Consider the following 19,026-nt stretch of genomic DNA (forward strand, 5'->3'; position numbering starts at 1 on the left):
TTTGTTTTGCTCATCACAAAAAATAATCTGTCCATGAACTTATTTACACTGATGAATGAAATTTATATAAAGTTTTTACAAAATGTCATATCCCCATCTCACAGGCACTGCAGCACACAACTGATAAGATGTGAGTCGATGTTTCTCTCTGAAATCCAGCTTGGGAGTTATTTGACATCATGACTTTGATGCTTCAGGTTTTATTTACTGTTAAAAACCAGACACATTGTTGCATGGTTACACATTGATTAGCGATCCAGGGAAGTTTCATTTTCATCCATGTTTCAAGGTGCTCCAACCTTCAGCCACCTAACGTTCTCCTATTGTGGCTGTAATCCAATCCAATCAAACAACTATTTGTTGAGCACTTCCACAGAAGACCAAAGTGAACTGACCCCAAGAGACGATTCTTCAGAAAGAAAGTCATGTCATCTTTGAGTCCAACAAACCAGCAGCACCATTTAGGCATCCATGCTGAACATTGGGTCTGTGACTGAGTCAATTGTATTCATCAATATTTACGAGAAGGGGTGAGGAAAGAAACTGAGATGTGCAGTTGTCAGGAGGTGAAGGGAACAGAGGACAGAAAGAGAGAGACGGGGTGGAGGGGGAAAGGAAAGAAGGAGGAGGTTGATCTTGTTTCAATATGTTCACCCTCTGTCTATGAGGCCTCTGAATCTTCAGACTTCATCCTCAGACATGGTTCTTGTCCATTTTCTTTTGTTGCTTTTAACGTTTTTTCCTCACTTGATATGTTTCTTCTTAGTTGTCTTCTCCCAACATGTTTGTATAAGATGTCTAGTTTTTATATTCAAACCACTTCTGACTTCAACTTGGAGTTCTTTGACTTTATATTATGAGTTGAATGAATAAATTCCGTATAATTCAATGAGTTTTCTATGGAAACGTGTTTGACAGTAGGTCATGGCTCCAACACACTCTGGCAACTCATGAACAGATTCATTGGTGTACTGTATGAGTACGAGCATGTACAGTGTTCATTCTTTAACAAGTGATAAAAATCTAACTCCCTTGACATTTGTCTTGTGCTCTTCACATATCAAAGCGTAGGACTACTTCTGTGTATATCACAATTTGGTCGCTTCACTGTGACACACATACCATTTAGCACAGCTAAATAACAACTAGTGCTAACCAAAGGCTTGCCACAACTAATCTATCTAACATCTGTTAGAATGTAATGAATACACTATATTTTGTCAGTCATCCTTGTGAGCCCCTCCTCTTTTGTAGAATGTATTGTTAATATATTTTACAGTAAAATATATTTAACTATCTATGCATTTGGTGTCCTCAAAACATATCTTTGTAATTCACTATGAGACTGAATCAGATACAAATTGTGAAGCTTTAGGGCAGTGAAAGTAGGTTCTTCTGTTCACTTTCAGGTCATGGTAAGTCAGGACTCAGTTGTTAATGTTTTCAGCTGGTAAAACCTCATGAGACCTCCTTTCAATTGATCATATATATATATATATACTATTATATATAGTATATACACAACACTGGATTATATACAAGTGCAGATCAGTGCAGCCTCTGCTCAGATTCAGTTTGGCTCTCTGTGTTTACATGTAGCCTACCTTTTGGGTCCAGCAGGCTGGACAGCTTGGACGTGTTACAGCCAGACTAAAAGGGCTGCCCACTCAGCTTTCTGAGTCATACACTTCTCAGTGTGTGTGGTCACTGACAGGGATTGTGTAAACATCTCTGCAGCCAACTCCTCTGTTGACAGGTCAAAGGACAAGGAGTCATGTGAGGCTGATGGCCATCAGGTTGTCCTCCTCTCTCTCAATTGAGTCATGTAAAACTTGACCCTTTTACTGTTGAGATTTAGCTACTGAAAAGTTTCCTGCACTTGACCCATGTGACCATATTTACAAAGACAATGACTTAGTGTCTCGGAAACAGATCGAAACAAATGTATCATTTGTGACCAAAGTCAGCTGCATGTCAAAGGGAATGAGGAGATTTGAGAAAATAGTAACCTGCCAGAAACAATGTGTGAAATTAGACCAACTTAAATATTTTCAAACTTTCTGTTGTGTATTTGGATAGAAAAATGTATCACACGCTTCACTTTTTCTGTATCATCTTTTATTGGATCTCTTTAAAGACAGTTTTGTGGTGGTACTTGCACCAGAAAAAAATAAGACAAGATTCTTACAGTCAAGTTCACCAAGGATGAAGGCTAACAATGATTTTGGTCATAATAGACACTTTTCATAATGACTCTCATTGTTTTGTTGCTAGCGTGTGCCTTTACATAGCTGTGGGGTTGTTGATCTTGCCCATGAAGAGGATGTTCCCAGTGGAGTTCTCCAGGATGAAAACCAAGAAGGGCTTGTTCATTACAACTCTTGGTGATATACTCCAGGGTACCAGCTCAAAAATTGAGACGGCTGCTGCCTCTGTTCCCATCTCAGTGACACTCAGTGTAGCCTTGTGGGTCACCTGTGGAGGAAAAAGTGGAGTTGGCCAATGTGTAGCTTAAAACTGATAGAGGTAGAGGGTCCTATCAGCATCCACTGATGGTAAATATTGTTCTGCTGTTGTTGCTTATGCAGTAGGACAGGTTAAAGGGATAGTTCACCCAAAATTGAAATTTCACTCATTATCTACTCACCCTCATGTCGACTAAGGGCTGGGAGAAGTTTCAGAGTTATCCGTGGCTTCTCTGAGTTACAGGGGGTCTCGATGTAGCAGTGCATGTCCATATAACAGTTGCAAATGGATACCAACTGTCCCGAAATGCGAAATTGAAAAAAAAAATTGAAAAAAAACTGAAAAAAATTAAATGAGTCTATATTTCAAGCTTGTTTGTAACGGAAGCTCCTCTTCCCAGTTCGTCAAATTTGGACGAACCAGGGTCCGTCCTCTTCCCAGTTCGTCCAAATTTGACGAACCGGGAAGAGGGGCTTCGAGAAGCTTCCGCTACAAAACAAGCTTGAAATATAGACTTATTTAATTTTTTTGGGACAATTTGCATTTCGGGGCTTCAATACACGACGGACATCACATACGAGCAGCATGGAGGTATTTGGATGTTTTTTGGTGTGTCTTTTTGTTATGAAGGCAGTTGGTATCCATTTGCAACCGTTATATGGACATGCACTGCTAAGCCGAGACCCCCTGTAACTCAGAGAAGCCACAGAGGACTCTGAACCTTCTCCCAGCCCTTAGTCGACATGAGAGTGAGTAGATAATGAGTGAAATTTCTATTTTGGGTGAACTATCCCTTTAACTCCCTTACTGTTCATGAGAACTTCTATTGCCATCACAACTCTAAGGAGTAATGTTCTCTGATCCTACCTTGGAGACTTTGAGCTTGGACAACGACAGCCCAGAGAAGTCAGCGTGCTGCTCAAAAGCGTTGGTTATACCCATTTCTTTCAGCGTGTCAACCAGGGAGGTGTCAAAAGAGATGGAAAACTTTGGCATGAATAGATCCACATATCTGTGAAACACAGAACATCAGCAGCATCAATACAACCAAAATTGTTGAATAACAGTTAATCTAATCAACTTCAACTGTGACAATCCTAAAGACATACTTGTTTCACCTAAATCAAACAGATCATCGATTTCCCAATAACTACTTCATCCACGTTATACTGATCTAACCACTAGATGTGTTTCCATTAATCTGCTTAATATATTTTAAGTAGAAATGAAAAATGGGTTATGGAAAAACATGATGTCTGAAAAACACAAAATTCCAATGCATTTACGGATGCATGATGTTACTTGAGTAGTACACAGATACACAGCCACTACCAGATGTAAGGGGTTTGCCTTTCTCTCATTTTGTGTACATGCCCTCAATTCATATAAATTAGATCCTATTTGTATAGTCCCAAAGTATTGTCTCAAGGCACTTTACAAGGTAAGATCAACACCTTAAAATATCACAGAAAAAAGCCAAAAGTTTCAACTCTGAGCAGTAGGCTACTTGCAAGTGCAAGCTGTGATAAATAAAACTCCAACAGAACCAGATTCAGGGTGGGCAGATGTCTGTTTTTACCAATTATAATAAAATATTATAAAGGCCACTGCAGTCGATGAAAACAGACCCAAAAATAAGAAGATGCTGGAAATCCACCACCATATTTCACTGGCATGATATACGAAGATGAGAAAACCCAAATTTCAGTGGGAACACATTGTAATTGTGTTAAATCAACTTTTCTAAAAGAAACTGTTATTATGTTGTGCTGATGAGACTGCTCTTACGAGTCGGAGACTGAGTCTTGCCAGTGCTTGATGGAGTTTTTGTTGATGTTGTTCTCCACTGCTGTCATCTTGCCTGTGTCAGGCATGACGATCATCATGGACGACTTGCTGCCCTTGTAGTCCAGCAGGACGACGGTAGCATGGTTTTGATCATCCCAATAGATTTTGTATGAACCCTTCCTGGTCATCATGTCCACACGAACTTTGGTGGTCTCATCGACATGGAAATCTGCCTCGTGTGTCATATCATGGCTGAAGGGTTTCTTCCATTGTCCTGTTAATTTGAATATGGTTAAGACAACATTAATACACTGTAGTAACTGCAAATTACTGTTAATTATTTCAACTCAGAATGTAGAAGGTTGAGGGTTCGAACCCTGGGCCAGGGGCCTTTGTGTGTGGAGTTTACATTCTCTGCATTCTTACAGGCCCAGAGGTGTGAATGTGAGTGTGTGAGGTTGTTTGTGTGTCAGCTGTACAGGTGAGCAGCACTGATAATGGAAGGATGTTACAGTATGCTCTCTATAATATCACACTTCATTTTTACCATCATTAAACTGGTTCATTTCTCATGTGGTGAACTTATGTCCTTTCCTATCAATTAATCACCCACTCAAACAATCAATCAATCTGGACTTTTTAAAGGTTAGTTGCTTCACAAATGATTGATAAGCTAAACAGAAAAGGACAAGCCAAGTAGGAAATTTGTCAATGTGAGAAATTCAAATTGATTTCAAAAGTTATACAATTAGAAAACAAATAAACATAATATCAGTATTACAATAGATAGAATAGAATAAATTTAACAACATAATAAAATAAATGAATAGACAACTGACTTAAAGTCCCATCAGGAGCCACAGCAACATAAAGTTGTGTGTCATCAGCATAAATACTAAGTGATGTTACCTGGATTAAAACTAAATTTAAAACATTTTTTAAAGTAGGTCTGAGTAGAGTTAAGGTTGCATGATCAAGGTCAATCAGCCCACCTTGTCCTACAGGGCTACACACTGCGTAGGAGTCTCTCCAGCTATATTGACACTGATGACTAATACTGAACCAGATGTTGACTGTTTAATCGATCAATATGATGGATGTAAACAACACCACAAGACATGGACTTCAACTTGCTTCTTACCTTTGAAGTAGACATAATTGATCAGCGCCATGGTAAAGTCAGGGTCCAGTTGCTTCACCACATCTTTAATCTTGTCCTGGGTTTTATTAGCAATGAACCTGTTGATCTCAGCCACAGCTTCATCAGGTCTGGTCATGGTAACATTGAAGATCTCACCAGCGTAGCAGTTCCTGACATCGTTCAGGAACGTCTCTAGAGGAGTATAGTCGGACCTCAATGCAACAGCATTGCCGACATCCAGCCGCTGATCCCCCTGGCTGTGGCCAAGTCTGTGGAAAAGACCCTTGTAAGCTTCATTGACCTGAGTCTGGTTGAAAGCGCTGTAGCCCAAGCTGGAGAACAGCTGGCTGTGGGTTTCACCACGGGCCCCTGTGGACAGCATGGAGAGGACAGCAGAGATGCCCAGTGGTGAGAGGAAGACATTCTCTCCAGCAGCAGTCTTGGTGTTCAGCTTTTTGTAGAGGGCAAATGCAAAGTCAGCATGATGAGCAGACAGCTGGTGGCAGCCCAGCTCTTCCTCTTGGTGGTGGTGGTCTGCCCAGGTTACAGCCAGCAGCAGCAGCAGCAGTGCTGGAAGGACACTAGTGAAGACACCGTGCATCTTTACTGCCTGTTCATGGGAAAACAAAAAGAAAGTGTTTATTTAAAGAGTAAGTCATTGATAATAAATAACCCCAGAACCAAATCTGAAAACAGAATTAACCAAAAACAAATTAATCAAAAGAAATAAAAAGAGCAGATTTAGAACATTTTATAAAATGTATTGTATTTGATGAGTGGTGGATCACTAACTTTTGGAATGATACAAGCTGATGAGCTCATTTTACCTTTGAACAACACATCTTACATTTCATCCCTGTGTATTCAAATCTTCACTTCTTTATTCCAAAATGTCACATGTATATGAGATGTCTATCTGAGTAAAATAAAAGTGTATTTCAGAGCCACGAGTCTTACCGTTTCTGTCCTGTTTGCTGCAATTTGGCAGAAATGTCACCACAATGTGCAGTGTGACAAAAATACAGGAGGGTCAGCTGACTCCTCTATTACAAATTAACAAGGGTCCGCCTCTTTTTCTGTCCTGGGGAGACAGAGCTTTACTGGTGTTACACAACCTATTTCACACAACGTGGGCAAATAACTGGTGGGTTTGGGGACTTTTTATGTAAAGCAGGACTCTATAATAGTGATTCCATTAATTAGCATGTGATTGTGAAATTTGTGCTCACAAGTGCCTTAGTAACATATTATGGAAATATCACTTTTTGAAAGCTATTTGGCTTGCCTTCTGGCCCACATCAATAAAAGCTGTATTTTGGAGGCGATATCCATGTGATTTTACATGCTGTCCCCTCAGTTGATGTACTCTTATGTCACAACCTTTTCCACCCAGGGTTTTAGAACTATTTTAGTGAAGGACTGCCATGTTGTTTTTGCCATTAGCGAGGGATCTGGGCGCATCATGTAAAGACCCAAAACTGACCGCTGCTTGGCTCCCAGCCTCGGAGAACCAAAGGACCCAGTGGATTAATTTTATTTATTTATTTTTAAAGTATATTTTTGGGGCTTTTTCCTTTCCTTTTGATTGATCGGATAGGATTCGAACCGGGGGCAACTGCAGTGAGGACCGTTAGCCTCTGCATATGGGGCGCCTGCTCAACCCAGTGCTCAACACACAACGCCCCAGATTCATAGTATTTTCGAAGGGAATGTCCCAAGTAACGTTGACAAAAGCATCTTTGTGTGTGCCAGTCAGGGAGAGCTGGCCAGCTCAATGGGGGGACTGGGTGGCAGACTGGTCCATGGAAAGGGAACGCAGGCCGGTCTAACAGCAGGGGAAAGGGCGGGAGGGGGGGGGGGCGATGCAGGCGGCGGCTGGTGCAGAGAGATGGAGCTCTGGTGGATCTGTAGAAACACAGAGAGAGTGCGGGACTCCAAGGCCAAACTACAAAGTACAACAGAAAATGACAGTTCAAAAATATACTGAGAAAAGAGGAGAGGAGAGGAGGAGAGGAGAGGAGAGGAGAGGAGGAGAGAGAGGAGGAAGGAGAGGAGAGGAGAGGAGTGAGGAGAGGAGAGGAGAGAGGAGAGGAGAGGGCTCTATGTAACCTGTGTCCCCCAGCAGTCTAAGCCTATATGGTTCAGAGCTACCTGAACCAGCCCTAACTAAAAGCCCTGTCATAAAGGAAGGTCTTAAGTCTAGACTTAAATGTAGTTAGAGTGTCTGCCTCTTTGACCCATGGAGAGAGCTGGTTCCACAGTAAAGGAGCCCGGTAACTGAAGGCTCTACCTCCCAGTCTGTTTTTAGAGATACTGGGAGTCACTAACAGACCTGCATTCTGGGAGCGGAGTGCTCTGGTAGGACAGTAAGGAATGATTAGTTCTTTCAGATAGGATAGAGCTTTATCATTAAGAGCCTTATAAGTCAGCAGAAGATTTTGATTTTCTAAATCCTACAGGAAGCCAGTGGAGAGAAGCTAAAGTGGGAGAGATGTGCTCTCTCTTCCTAACTCCTGTCAAAACCCTTGCTGCGAGAGAGAGGGGGAATGACATGCGAACAGGGGCCGGCTGTGGTGAGGACTGTAGCCTCAACATGGGGCGGCCGCTTTACCCACTGCACCACGCACTGCCCCAGAAATGTGAGTATTTTAATGATGTGTATTTGGCAGCTACACTTTATAAGACAGCGCAGATCTTAACCTTCTAGGCCCATCAAGGACATTTTTGTCCTTTAGGGCAACATTTTTTTCTTGTTTTGGCCACAATTTTGTCTGTGTTGGTGATAGTGACACAACTTTTTGTAATAGACCCTTTCTAATGACAAAAAACAGTTTTTTGCTAAAGTTTGTAAGCTAACTGGACACAGACTTGCGGTCTCAACTGTGATGCTGGAAAGACTGGACACTGTTATTCCTGAGTGACACCAGGGGAACGTAATCACCCAGGCCTGTGACAGGACATCTGTGATGAGGAGACACAGTGGCTGCAGTGCACTGTTCAATACAGACAGCCAAGAGGCATCACAAATAGTTGACAGTAAAGGTTTTGATCAGTAGGGGGGTTGTGTGCACATGAAGCCTCGAGAAATGAACCTTTTCTCAAACCATTTGGATGGAAAGCTTCAAGGCTTCATAAGGCTTCATCTGGCCATCACTAAGCCTGCTCCGGTACTGCGCTGTAGTGATGGGGTTGTGTGTCGAAAAATCCAGGAAGTATTTTATGAAGTGCGTATCGAGAATGGTTTTAGGCCCAATTCCAATCCGACCGGACTCACTGACAGAGGCGCATAGGAAGTCCATGAGTGTGTGAGGGCTGTTGCATTGTCATCAGGCCAGTGAGTCAGTGAAGGAACCAGAACTCCTGCCCCCTTACCACAAGTCAGCACTGACGATGACTTATGTCCTTCCTGGGTAACGGGAATTAATGAAAATTAATTAAAATGTCCATCATTGTTGGCATGTAAAAGTTTAGCTATAGATAACTATAGTTACAGCTCAACAAACACTTAGACTACTGCTCAGAAAATATTTTTTTTTAATCAAAATTAATGTAATAGCTATACGTATTTGGACACTTACAGTTGCTGTTGATCATAGGAGTATTTATAGGAGTATTTCATGCCAAGAAGGGAAAAAAGATGGAAAATGTCTTAAAATGGTGTACAGTAAAGGTAAAGGGGTTGTTTTGTATCATCAACTTAAGAAAACATGATTGAGTAATATTACTGTACATGGAAATCTGGGTTGGCTGTGTCATTGTTACCCGGAATGACCACAGCAAGATAGAAAAAAAGCCAGGCAAAAAAAGAAAAGAAAAAAGCCTGGTTAAAAAAGGGGGGGGGGCGCTACTAACTCCATCGGCTGACAAGAAGTTAGCCAAAACGACCGGATCGCTTACTTCTGCTTTAATTATCAGTCTAATACTTTTGATCAATAAAAAAACAGTTCTACTAAACTATCAATCTAGTTGAATTATACAAAAACACAGACTGGTCACATAAGAATGGAGACCCGCGTACAGTGAGTGGATCATCAAGATCAATTTCTTTACACTTAACTATATCACAATACCTTGTTTTCTACTGATCAAGATACTCAGCCCTAGCTTCTGGATCTGCTATCTTCCTAGCTCTGAATAGTCCCTGCCTCTCTTAATTAGACAGTAGAACCCGCAGGACAAAACTGACCCTGAAAGATCAAAAGCTATACTAAAACTTTATTGAAATCATCAATATTAGATTCTAGCTTTATTATTTTTTCCATCTTTGGACAATAATGTACCAAACATCTGAAAATTCCCTGTCTTGCTATAACAAAGGGGGAAAAAATCCATAAAATTACATGATATTGTTATAAATATTTCATCACCATATCAAATCAATGCCTAAAGAGCAACAATTAGGCTACTATTACAAATCTGTATTGAATAACATGTCCATTCTGGATAACAGAGGACAGGCCCTGGATAACAGAAAATCTTTATCCAGGAAGGACAACAATTTGACTTTTTAATCAGGCTCTAACTAGGCCTACTGTGAAAAACTATATCAATATAACATTCAACATATCAATGTAATATTTCACAAGAAATATGTAGTTTTTAAATATAAAAACACCATAAATGTTTTATTTGCGTTATCCAGAATGACACATGATTTGTTTATGACTGTTAAGACTACACACACACATACAGGTCATTGTGAACAAATGCAAAACTCAATGAGAGTATATGAACATAACCCTAAACCCCCTGTGAGCTGGTGGTTGGGATGAACAGGAGCCTGTGGGTCTGGTCCAACAGCGAACAGCAGACACTGACTGTCGCCAACCTGCTGCAACTTTTTCTCAGCAGCTCTCGAACAGGAACAGAACTAAGAGACACTGTGTCTTCAGTGAAACATGATGACATGTCGATGTCATGACATCAACCTCCAGGTCGTCAGAGTCCAGGATGAGATTATATGTCCAGCAGTCCCCCCCCCCCCACCCACCCGCACACACACACACAGCTATGTGTTATCAGTTAAATGTAAACATCTGCGCTCTTTATTCAGAAAACCCACCTGTCACATCTAAGGATATGGGTATTATAAACACAGATGTTTAAAGCTATAGTTGGTAAATTGACGAAAGTGAAAGTAAAGTCCACCACTTGGTCGAAAATTTCAAGACAATACACAAGCTGCCATTGGCTGCTCCTCCTGCTGCCTCTACCTGATTGGTGGAGAACCTTCGGTCGCAAATAAGATTAAGCTGTAGCCAGAGGAGTTGGATTTTGTCCTAAATTATCCATTTAATGTCCTAGTATCAGAATATAGAGACAGTTACAGCAAATATGACTAAATAATTGTTACCAACTGAGGCTTTAATATTAATATTTCAATATTTATCGTCAAAATAACAATGTTACATACATTGGTAGCTTTAAAAACTCATAAAAACATACATTGGTTTTGCGCTTATGTCCTAAACATATAAGGAGTATAAGCATAACTTTAAAAGTTATGTGGTGTTTTTGTGGCCTATTTGTTCCCCAAATATATAAATGTGTGTGTGAATGGGTCAATAAAAGGCATTATCTTTAATCACTTTGTAGAAAGTCACTTTATGAAGTTCGGTCCATTTCCTTGCATTAGTTTACGGGGCCTCGTCCAATATGGTGGACACATTGACGTGAATGAGGCGTCTACGTGTCTATGGTCCTCAAGATGGCGCTGCAGGTTGGGCAGTTTGACTGATAGATGGGCCATAACCAAAGTTGTCTGAGACAACTAATTTGATTGGTAGGACAAATTTTGGCCCCGGCTCCTTACACAGATGATCAAATTTCGTTATTCACATGTCAAATCATTTATGTCATTGATACTGTCTAATTCTTACTAAATATCCTATACTCAGATTTTTATCATTTTGCCTGGGATGGTAGTAATCAAAATGTTTGATAAATGAATGAGTGGACCACACAAAATCAAAGTAAGATGTTCTTATTTCTATTCTTGGCGGTGATAATTCCCATTCTGACACTGTTGCAAGACAGACAGCCAGGAGGCATCACAGTTGAAATGACAGTATAGGTTTTGACCAGCAGAGGGGTTTGTGTGCACATGAAGCCTTGAGAAATGAACTTTTTTTCAAACCATTTTGATGGAAAGCTTCAAGGTTTCATAAGGCTTCATCTGGCCAAGTTTGCTGTCCTGCTAGAGGCAGTTCTCCAAAGTAATTTGTTTACTGCTCACAAAAAAGTTAGTCTGGAGCCCTGAGGCGCGAGCCAGATTTTATGGCAATATGCGCTGGAGCTCATGGGAAATGCAGTCTTCATTCCAGCAAAACATGAAAGTTCCTCAGAGGAGCTTTAAGGTTACTTTTGCATCAAAAAAGTCTCTTCCGCAGGATCAAGTGATGCCATAAAGCAGAACTCCATCTCCCCAAGTGATCCAAGCTAAAGAAATTGACATTTGACTTTTGCAGACTTGGTTTCTGAATTGTGTTTGTTGTCTGTCATCATGGCAAAATGATTAACTATGGACAGGTTCCCTCCTCCAATTCCTTATTCTTATTGTAACCCTGGTTTCTGGATGTGCCAGGACCGTGGGTATACTTCTTCAATGAAAAAGCGCTGTTACGGCAGGACAGGAAGACTTTATTTACTTCACTTACAGGTCAGGTTCAACAACGAGGCAACGCACACGAGGGCAGAGCTAGAACTCTCTCTGAAGCGTCTGTATTATCGGTCCCCACCAAAACAAGGGCACGCGGAACCAACATCATACAACACATACTTTCTCTCTATCTTCAAAACATCTTGTAAGGGAAACACTGCGAGTGATAATAAAATATTATAGACTAAATTAAATAATTAAATTAATACCTCATAATTTAAACACAAAATAAAGCCAATGATATCCTGTATTGTAATAAAAAGATAATGCTAAGGGTAAAAACATAAAAAAATGTATACAAATTTATAATAATTAAAATGATAAACACATTATAATCTAAACGGTTACATTATGATTGAGGCACCTGCAGAAAACACACAGGTAGGATGTGGCAGAAGGTTGCAGTGTAGCTCTCTGGTCTTGCAGCAGCTAATTCTTTTCCTCTCCAATCTGAAAAGTTGCCACATTGTTGGACTGAAACTGCAGCCTCACTGTCCAAACAAGAGGTCAGATGTGTGCTGAAGTCAGCAGCTTGTTGCACGGAAGTTCACTCATATTTTTCACCCTGTGCAGGGGAATATTGGAAGAACTACGAGTTTTCACTCCAGGGATCTGGAAAAGCTTTCCCAAAACAGACTTGGAGGGGGGCAGCTAGGCCCCTCACTCCTGCCCTTCATAAGGCAGAAGTCCACAGCTGTCTACACAGATCTGATGGTATTTACTGTTTAAGCTCCTCTCTACAAAAGCTAACACATTACAAGCAGTGCAAATGGTGTAAACCCCCCACCACCAAAGTAGTAATAGTAGCTATTATTGTATTAGGCAAAAAAAATACAAATTTTATTTAGGAACTTTGAATAAAATGGTTTCACACGAGTCCTTCCTCATATGCAGTGAAACCAGACCGGTACAGGCAGAGAGAAGAGAGATCTGTGCTGGGGGATTTCATCAGAGTGTGTTGCTGAGACAGAGACGGGTCCCAAAATTAATTTTCTCCTGATCTGTGGGTCTGAAAAGAAGTTTCAGAGAATCTGTGGCTTTTAGAAAGTGGATTCAATATTTATTTCAGCATCTTCAGGACCAGACTCTTTTTTTCTGTCCACTATAGTGAGCTGCATTAGATGTGTGTGATTTTACATTTATCACACAATTTGAAGAAAACACTGTCATGCACGAATTTGTCATTTCAACTTTAATTCTAATCTGGATAAACAAACTGGTAGGTTCTCAGGCAATAATTAGCCTCCGATAATAAAATCCATTGAATCAATAGGCCTATTAGATTGACAATATAATAGAAATAAATACAATTGCAGTTGTTGACAAGTCTTTATTTTGTGACATATTGAAACAGCAACACCAGAAAAACATGTTGGCTCAGATATGAGCAGAGGCTACTTTGTTATATATGCAGGAATGTTCTCTATTGGCTGAGACACATCCAACAGTTGGCTTAATTCAATGTGTCATGATGTATTTAGATATTTTTCCACCTGGATGTCGGGCAGTAACAGATTTGCCATGTTGTCAGACTACAAAGGTATCAACAGACATGATGGCAGATCAGATCTATTAATGTCACTGTGGTATCTCTGCAGGGCTTTCAAATGCCAAGGTAAGAATGAGCCGATGTTCAGAAGGTACTATAATGTCCTGCAGTGTGAAAACACACATTTGCACAGTTGGTTCCCGTTGTGTCTTTACATAGCTGTGGGGTTGTTGATCTTGCCCATGAAGAGGATGCTCCTAGTGGAATGCTCACAGATGAAGACCAGGAAGGGCCTGTTAAGTGTCATGGTCTCAGGCAAACTCATGGGCATGACTTCCAGGGTGGTGCCGGCTGCTGCCTCTGTTCCTGTTTCATCAACGCTCAGCACAGCCTTGTGGGATGCCTGCAGAGGAACCAGTGGGAGACAGTCAGTGTCCACTTTTTTCTTTTTTTTGTAGCATGTCTCTAAAAACTTAAGACACAAGCTGAAAAGAAACATCCCCACAGTGTCCACTTCCTGTAGATTTCCATTGTCATGAAATAGGCATATTCCCATAAGAAAGACATGAATCCTACCTTTGAGAGTTTGAGTTTGACCTCTGCAGAGATGCCAGAGAAATCAGCATCATCTGAATAAGCTTGTGTCATTCCCATTTCTTTAAATGTCTCATCCAGGGAGGCCTCAGCGGAGATGGAAAACTTTGGCAGGAAGAGATCCACAGAGCTGGAAAACACAGAAAATAACGACTGGTGACTAGTTTACATAGCTTGAACTGTAGCCTGCTACATATGCGTTAATTTTTCATGCTTTCTCTCTGCAGCAATCCCAAAACACATTAAGACATCACTCTTGAATACATAAGCAATCGCATGATTAACATAATACGAGAACGTATTCAAACTCCTGTCCTACCTCCTGAAGAGACTGTCATGCCAGTGTTTAATGTAGTCCTTGTTGATGTAGCCCTCAACCTCTGCCATCTTGCCCTCATCAGGCAGGACGATCACCATGGAGGTGTTTCCTTTGTAGGGCAGCCTGATGACGGTGGTGTGGTTGTCAACGTCCTGATAGAAGTCGTAGCGTCCCATCCTCCTCATCATGTCCACTTGGACTTTGGTGGTTTCATCCACATGGAAGTCTGCCTTCTGTGTCTGGTTACCATCGAAGGGTCTCTCCCACTGTCCTGAATGAGACCATGGAGGCAGGGGATCAATGCTATTCATATGATCAAATCACAGTGCATAGTGCATGCATGTTTTATTTTGCAACAAGTTCTGTAATTGTGTTGATTTCTCCATATAATTTTATATTGTAGCTCAGGTGCAGCATATTTTATCTTGACTTTCTTCTGAATCTTACCTCTGAAGTAGACAAAGTTGATGAGCACCAAGGCCATGGCGGGGTCCAGGTCCTTCACCATATCTTTAATCTTGTCCTGGGTTTTACCGGCAATGAATCTGTTGATCTCAGCTGCAGCCTCATCAGGTTTGGAAAAGTCAACGTCGAAGCTCCAACCACCATAGGAGTCCTTGATGTCCTTCATGAACTGAGCCAGAGGAGTGAAGCCAGAGCGCACCGCGATGGCGTTGCCAACATCCATCTGCTGATCCTTCTGAGAGTCGCCAAGCATGTGGAAAAGATGCTGATACGCTTCGTTGACCTGTGCCTGGGACAGACCGGTGTAGCCCAAGCTGGAGAACAGCTGCCTGAGGGTTTCACCGCGGGCCCCGGTGGACAGCATGGACAAGGCAGAGGAGATGCCCAGTGGGGAGAAGAAGATGTTCTTTCCAGCAGCAGCCCTGGCATTCAAGTTTTTGAAGAGGGCAAAGCCGAAATCGGCATTGGGAGGGGACAGCTTGTGGCAGCTATGCTCTCCCTCATGGCTGTGGTCAGGGGCATGGTGGTGGTGGTGGTGGTGGTGGCCCTCATGGTGGTCTGCCCATGTTACAGCCAGCAGCACTGCTGCCAGAGCACAACTAGCGAAGGTACCACGCATCTTAACAGCCTGTCCAGAGAAAACCACAGGATGTGAGTTAGGTTTAAATATAGTGGGGCATCGTGGTATCTGATCATACACTTTCCTCTTCAACTTAACATTTGTAATGAAATTAAAAAAAAAACATTAAATTGTATGATTTACCTCTTACCAACTTTAAAGGGCGTTTCCAGTTGTAATCAATGTTCACCTCAGATATCAGGTCAGCTATGATCAGTTCATTTCATACCATCCATACTCCCAACTGCAGCGTGTGGACGTTTATATTTGTTTTTGTTCAAGAATCTATTGTTTTTTAAATGTTCATTAAAGGGGATCCGGACTAATTTTGTTCTGTGGTCGCAAGTAACGTCGTTTTGACCATCATTTAAATTTAAAAATTTGCTTTACAATTAAATTAAATCAAAATTTGGACTTACCGCGGCTTCCACATTGCTCTTTTCCGGGTCATTCGTTTTTATTCAAGAATGTATTGTTTTTTTTCGATGTTCATTAATGGGCTCTGGACTTTTTTTTTTTTTTTCCCCTTTCCGGGTCAGAGAACACAACAGTAGAGGGACTCTGAGGCGTTTGTTCTCTGACCCGGAAAGGGGAAAAAGAAAAAAGTCCGGAGCCCATTAATGAACATCTAAAAAACAATACATTCTTGAATAAAAACGAATATAAATGTCCACATGCTGCAGTTGGGATTATGGATGGTGTGAAATGAACTGATCATAGGTGACCTGATATCTGAGGTAAACATTGATCCCGACTGGATATTCCCTTTAAACTACCAGTGTTCACAAAGTTTAACTCCCATTATTAATTTTTGCAACAAAAGAATGTGCAGAGATTAAATTGATCTACCGTCTTCAGCATATCCCAGTAACATGCTGTGCTTACCTTCAATGTCCTCTCTGCTGCAGACAGTTTGCCCCCAAATTTCCCCATTTTATAGGAGCTCTGAGAGTCAGCTGACAATTGGGGTAAAAATTAACCAAGACCTGTCCCCCATTTCTGTACTGGACTGAGAGATACCATGTTCACTGATTCAACACAGCTCACTCAGCACTATGGGGTGAGATAATGGTCTGCTCTAAAACCTGTCATCTGTTTCACAGTGCACTGCAGACCTCTGTGCATACAGAGAGATGCACCAATATATTGTTTATCACTGGCCTGTGAGGGTTTAGATAACCATGAATGAACCCCATTTCAATTTGTATAATTATCCTAATTTTCTGAACACAAGGAATCATGCTTTTTTTGTAAAATAGCAAGGCATATTCTCATAGCAGTTCATCAATGTGTGGGGTCAGTGAACTCAAGGTTTATTTTCTCTTGGCTCTGTCGTATTCCCTTGAAAATGTGTCGATAGATCTCCTGATTTTCTCCCAGACTTTAAATATTAATGTAAAATAAATGAGCAACATTAAAGTTAGAAATTGTCCTCAGGTTATTCATTACAACTTTAACACTCGTCAACTCATTTAATCTGCTTCATTAGAGCTGCTTGTGATGTATCATTGGACATGACTGATCACCAACTGTCTTCAGGTTTTGATTAAAATGTTGCTAAATCCTGACTGGAGCGTAGGAGTATGTGACATCATCTATTTCCAACTGAGGTTGAACAGAAATACACAAATCTTGAGTAATGCACTCACTCCTTTTACTCACTGCAGAATATACAACAGTCAGCTGATTCTGTCATGCTGGAAAGCTGCAAGCATATTTATACAAGATGATCCACTTGCACAACTCACTGCTCTGCCCAGGAGTAAAGTGCAACGCTGGCTTTAAGGTCCTTGTGTGTCACTGTCTTTTACAGACAAAACATTTAGCAAAGGTCAGGTTTACTTAAAAGGTTTCAACTCTAAGTGACTCAGTACAAAAAGCCAATAATGGTGTTGACATTTTTAATCTTAATCATCAACCACTTAAAACAGAAATTGAACTTTTATTTGCATGTGGGAAAAATATCAACACACTCTAACTTTATTGATTTGTTTTAAATGAAAATGGAGCTTTTAACCACAACAGACCATTTCAGTTTACCTTACCTTGTAGCAGAGGCTGCTCTTGCAATTCACTGACTTGACTATTAGTGAACTCATTATGCTGATAAATAGCCTAATGGAATAGTAAATTGAAAACATATTTTTTAGTTTGACACTGTAAATGACTGTCTGAAAACAGAAGCTGCTAGTGAGCATATTTCTGTTGTAAACTCTTGTCTCATAAACACAATAATGCAAAGATAAAGCAACAATCACCACCAGCAGCTCCAAACAACACATCATGTTTGGTGGCAGAAAGAAACCTACGATTAGCCTCTTTAGGCGTAATTTGACTTGACTCAAAATGTGTTGTGTAATTTAGTAAAAACTCTCTCTTTGTAAGTGACTGCCCTTACAGGTGAAATATGTAAATAAATAAATACAAAAGCTACTGGAAAGTGATGTTCACTTGTTCACTTCAACTTGCCAAATTAGCTCAACAAGGTTTTTATATGGAAAACGACAAAGTTGGCAACTCGCTGGTGAACTCATTTCATTTCCTTAATTTGTAGGTTTTTAAATACACAAGAGAAAATAGCCCACTGTACTTTCTGTATGTTTAACAAAACAGTCATGACATGCTCTGTATTTTGTCTTGAGGAGAGTGCTTCTTACTTGATTCTGTGCCGTCTTAATCTGTCTTGTTTTTTTATTTTAGCAAAATATCTTCTATTGCTTAAGATATTTGAACATGTAAAGTACTTGCACGTTGCCTTATGCCTGAATGCCGTTATATAAATGCATTTGCATTCCTGGAGTCCAGTCTGATTCTGCTGGCCTTTGTGTCATCACCCTCTCCCTCTCTGTCCATGTTTCCTATCTGACTCTCTGCGACAACCAATCTTATTGAAGCGAAATGCAGAAAAACAAAAACCGTTTGCTACCACATTAATAGTAAATGCAATGCTTTATTTAATCTGAATCTCATGGGGATTAAGATCTTTTTTTGCAAGAGAGACCTGAGAACAATATACATGAGATCAGAACATGAGTTAATTTCTTCAGAACAACCATGGCCACAATAATTAAAACAGTCAAAAATGCATTATTAAAAAGTATAAACTAAAGCTTTTAAGTCTCCCCAAGGAACAAGTCTCTGATTTTCAATATGTTTGCAGCTTATTTAAACTGTGAGGTGCAAATACTGGAGTCTTCCCTGCTGAACGTCTGCATCATAACTTATCAGAGAAACAAGCCAAGCAAACAACCAGCAGCTCCCAGCCTTATACCCTGACATCCATAATCCACTGAATAGCACTGGTTAAACACTATTTTTTCTTTTTAAAACTTTAAGATACTTTATTCCTTATAAGGTTTGGCAGGAATCCACCATGCTCTGGGTCTCTATCTAAAATACTGTCATCAAACTAGATGAGTCTGCCCAAGGTTTTGCAGCTGCAGTTTGTTTTCAAGTTCTGGCCTCTCTCTGCCACACACCACTGTTG

The 19,026-nt window shown here is 40.6% G+C and overlaps 2 protein-coding genes and 1 long non-coding RNA gene across 6 annotated transcripts; 1 reads left to right on the top strand and 2 right to left on the bottom strand.

Annotated features, from left to right (window-relative positions):
• Window positions 1-2,096: 2,096 nt before the first annotated feature.
• On the bottom strand, window positions 2,097-6,483 carry LOC146962144 (alpha-1-antitrypsin homolog). 3 transcript variants are annotated; one of them, XM_085771356.1, is made up of 6 exons: window positions 6,223-6,244; window positions 5,396-6,005; window positions 4,255-4,528; window positions 3,334-3,478; window positions 2,251-2,475; window positions 2,097-2,158 (listed from the first exon to the last, which is right to left on the bottom strand). In XM_085771356.1, exons 1-5 carry the CDS (start codon window positions 6,235-6,237, stop codon window positions 2,284-2,286), a joined length of 1,236 nt encoding a protein of 411 aa, XP_085627482.1. In that variant the 5' UTR covers window positions 6,238-6,244; the 3' UTR covers window positions 2,097-2,158; window positions 2,251-2,283. The 3 variants fall into 3 exon arrangements, with proteins under 3 accessions (XP_085627482.1, XP_085627483.1, XP_085627480.1); XM_085771357.1 differs by lacking the exon at window positions 6,223-6,244 and adding an exon at window positions 6,353-6,483 and having other exon boundaries at window positions 2,097-2,475; XM_085771354.1 differs by having other exon boundaries at window positions 2,097-2,475.
• A 6,466-nt stretch (window positions 6,484-12,949) lies between these two features.
• LOC146962145 (uncharacterized) lies at window positions 12,950-13,822 on the top strand. The gene is made up of 2 exons (XR_015035262.1): window positions 12,950-13,636; window positions 13,669-13,822. It is a non-coding gene; the product is annotated as an uncharacterized LOC146962145 (long non-coding RNA).
• Window positions 13,364-17,052, bottom strand: LOC146962146 (alpha-1-antitrypsin homolog). 2 transcript variants are annotated; one of them, XM_085771359.1, is made up of 5 exons: window positions 16,425-17,052; window positions 14,903-15,548; window positions 14,456-14,726; window positions 14,119-14,266; window positions 13,364-13,945 (listed from the first exon to the last, which is right to left on the bottom strand). In XM_085771359.1, exons 1-5 carry the CDS (start codon window positions 16,470-16,472, stop codon window positions 13,754-13,756), a joined length of 1,305 nt encoding a protein of 434 aa, XP_085627485.1. In that variant the 5' UTR covers window positions 16,473-17,052; the 3' UTR covers window positions 13,364-13,753. The 2 variants fall into 2 exon arrangements, with proteins under 2 accessions (XP_085627485.1, XP_085627484.1); XM_085771358.1 differs by having other exon boundaries at window positions 16,389-17,052.
• Window positions 17,053-19,026: the final 1,974 nt, after the last annotated feature.

The sequence above is a fragment of the Trachurus japonicus genome, chromosome 24 (genome assembly GCF_045865225.1).
Source record: "Trachurus japonicus isolate A0001 chromosome 24, Traja_1.0".
Classification (NCBI taxonomy): Eukaryota; Metazoa; Chordata; class Actinopteri; order Carangiformes; family Carangidae; genus Trachurus; species Trachurus japonicus.

Excerpts from the sequence above, each read along its gene's own strand:
- LOC146962144 (XM_085771356.1), bottom strand. Across the intron at positions 4,529-5,395 it reads CAATTATGTCTACTTCAAAG|GACAATGGAAGAAACCCTTC; the intron begins GTAAGAAGCAAG and ends TCAAATTAACAG. Across the intron at positions 3,479-4,254 it reads CAAGACTCAGTCTCCGACTC|ATATGTGGATCTATTCATGC; the intron begins GTAAGAGCAGTC and ends TGTGTTTCACAG.
- LOC146962146 (XM_085771358.1), bottom strand. The coding sequence starts at position 16,472 with ATGGGGAAATTTGGGGGCAAACTGTCTGCAGCAGAGAGGACATTGAAG. Across the intron at positions 14,727-14,902 it reads CAACTTTGTCTACTTCAGAG|GACAGTGGGAGAGACCCTTC; the intron begins GTAAGATTCAGA and ends GGTCTCATTCAG. Across the intron at positions 13,946-14,118 it reads TCAAACTCAAACTCTCAAAG|GCATCCCACAAGGCTGTGCT; the intron begins GTAGGATTCATG and ends GTTCCTCTGCAG.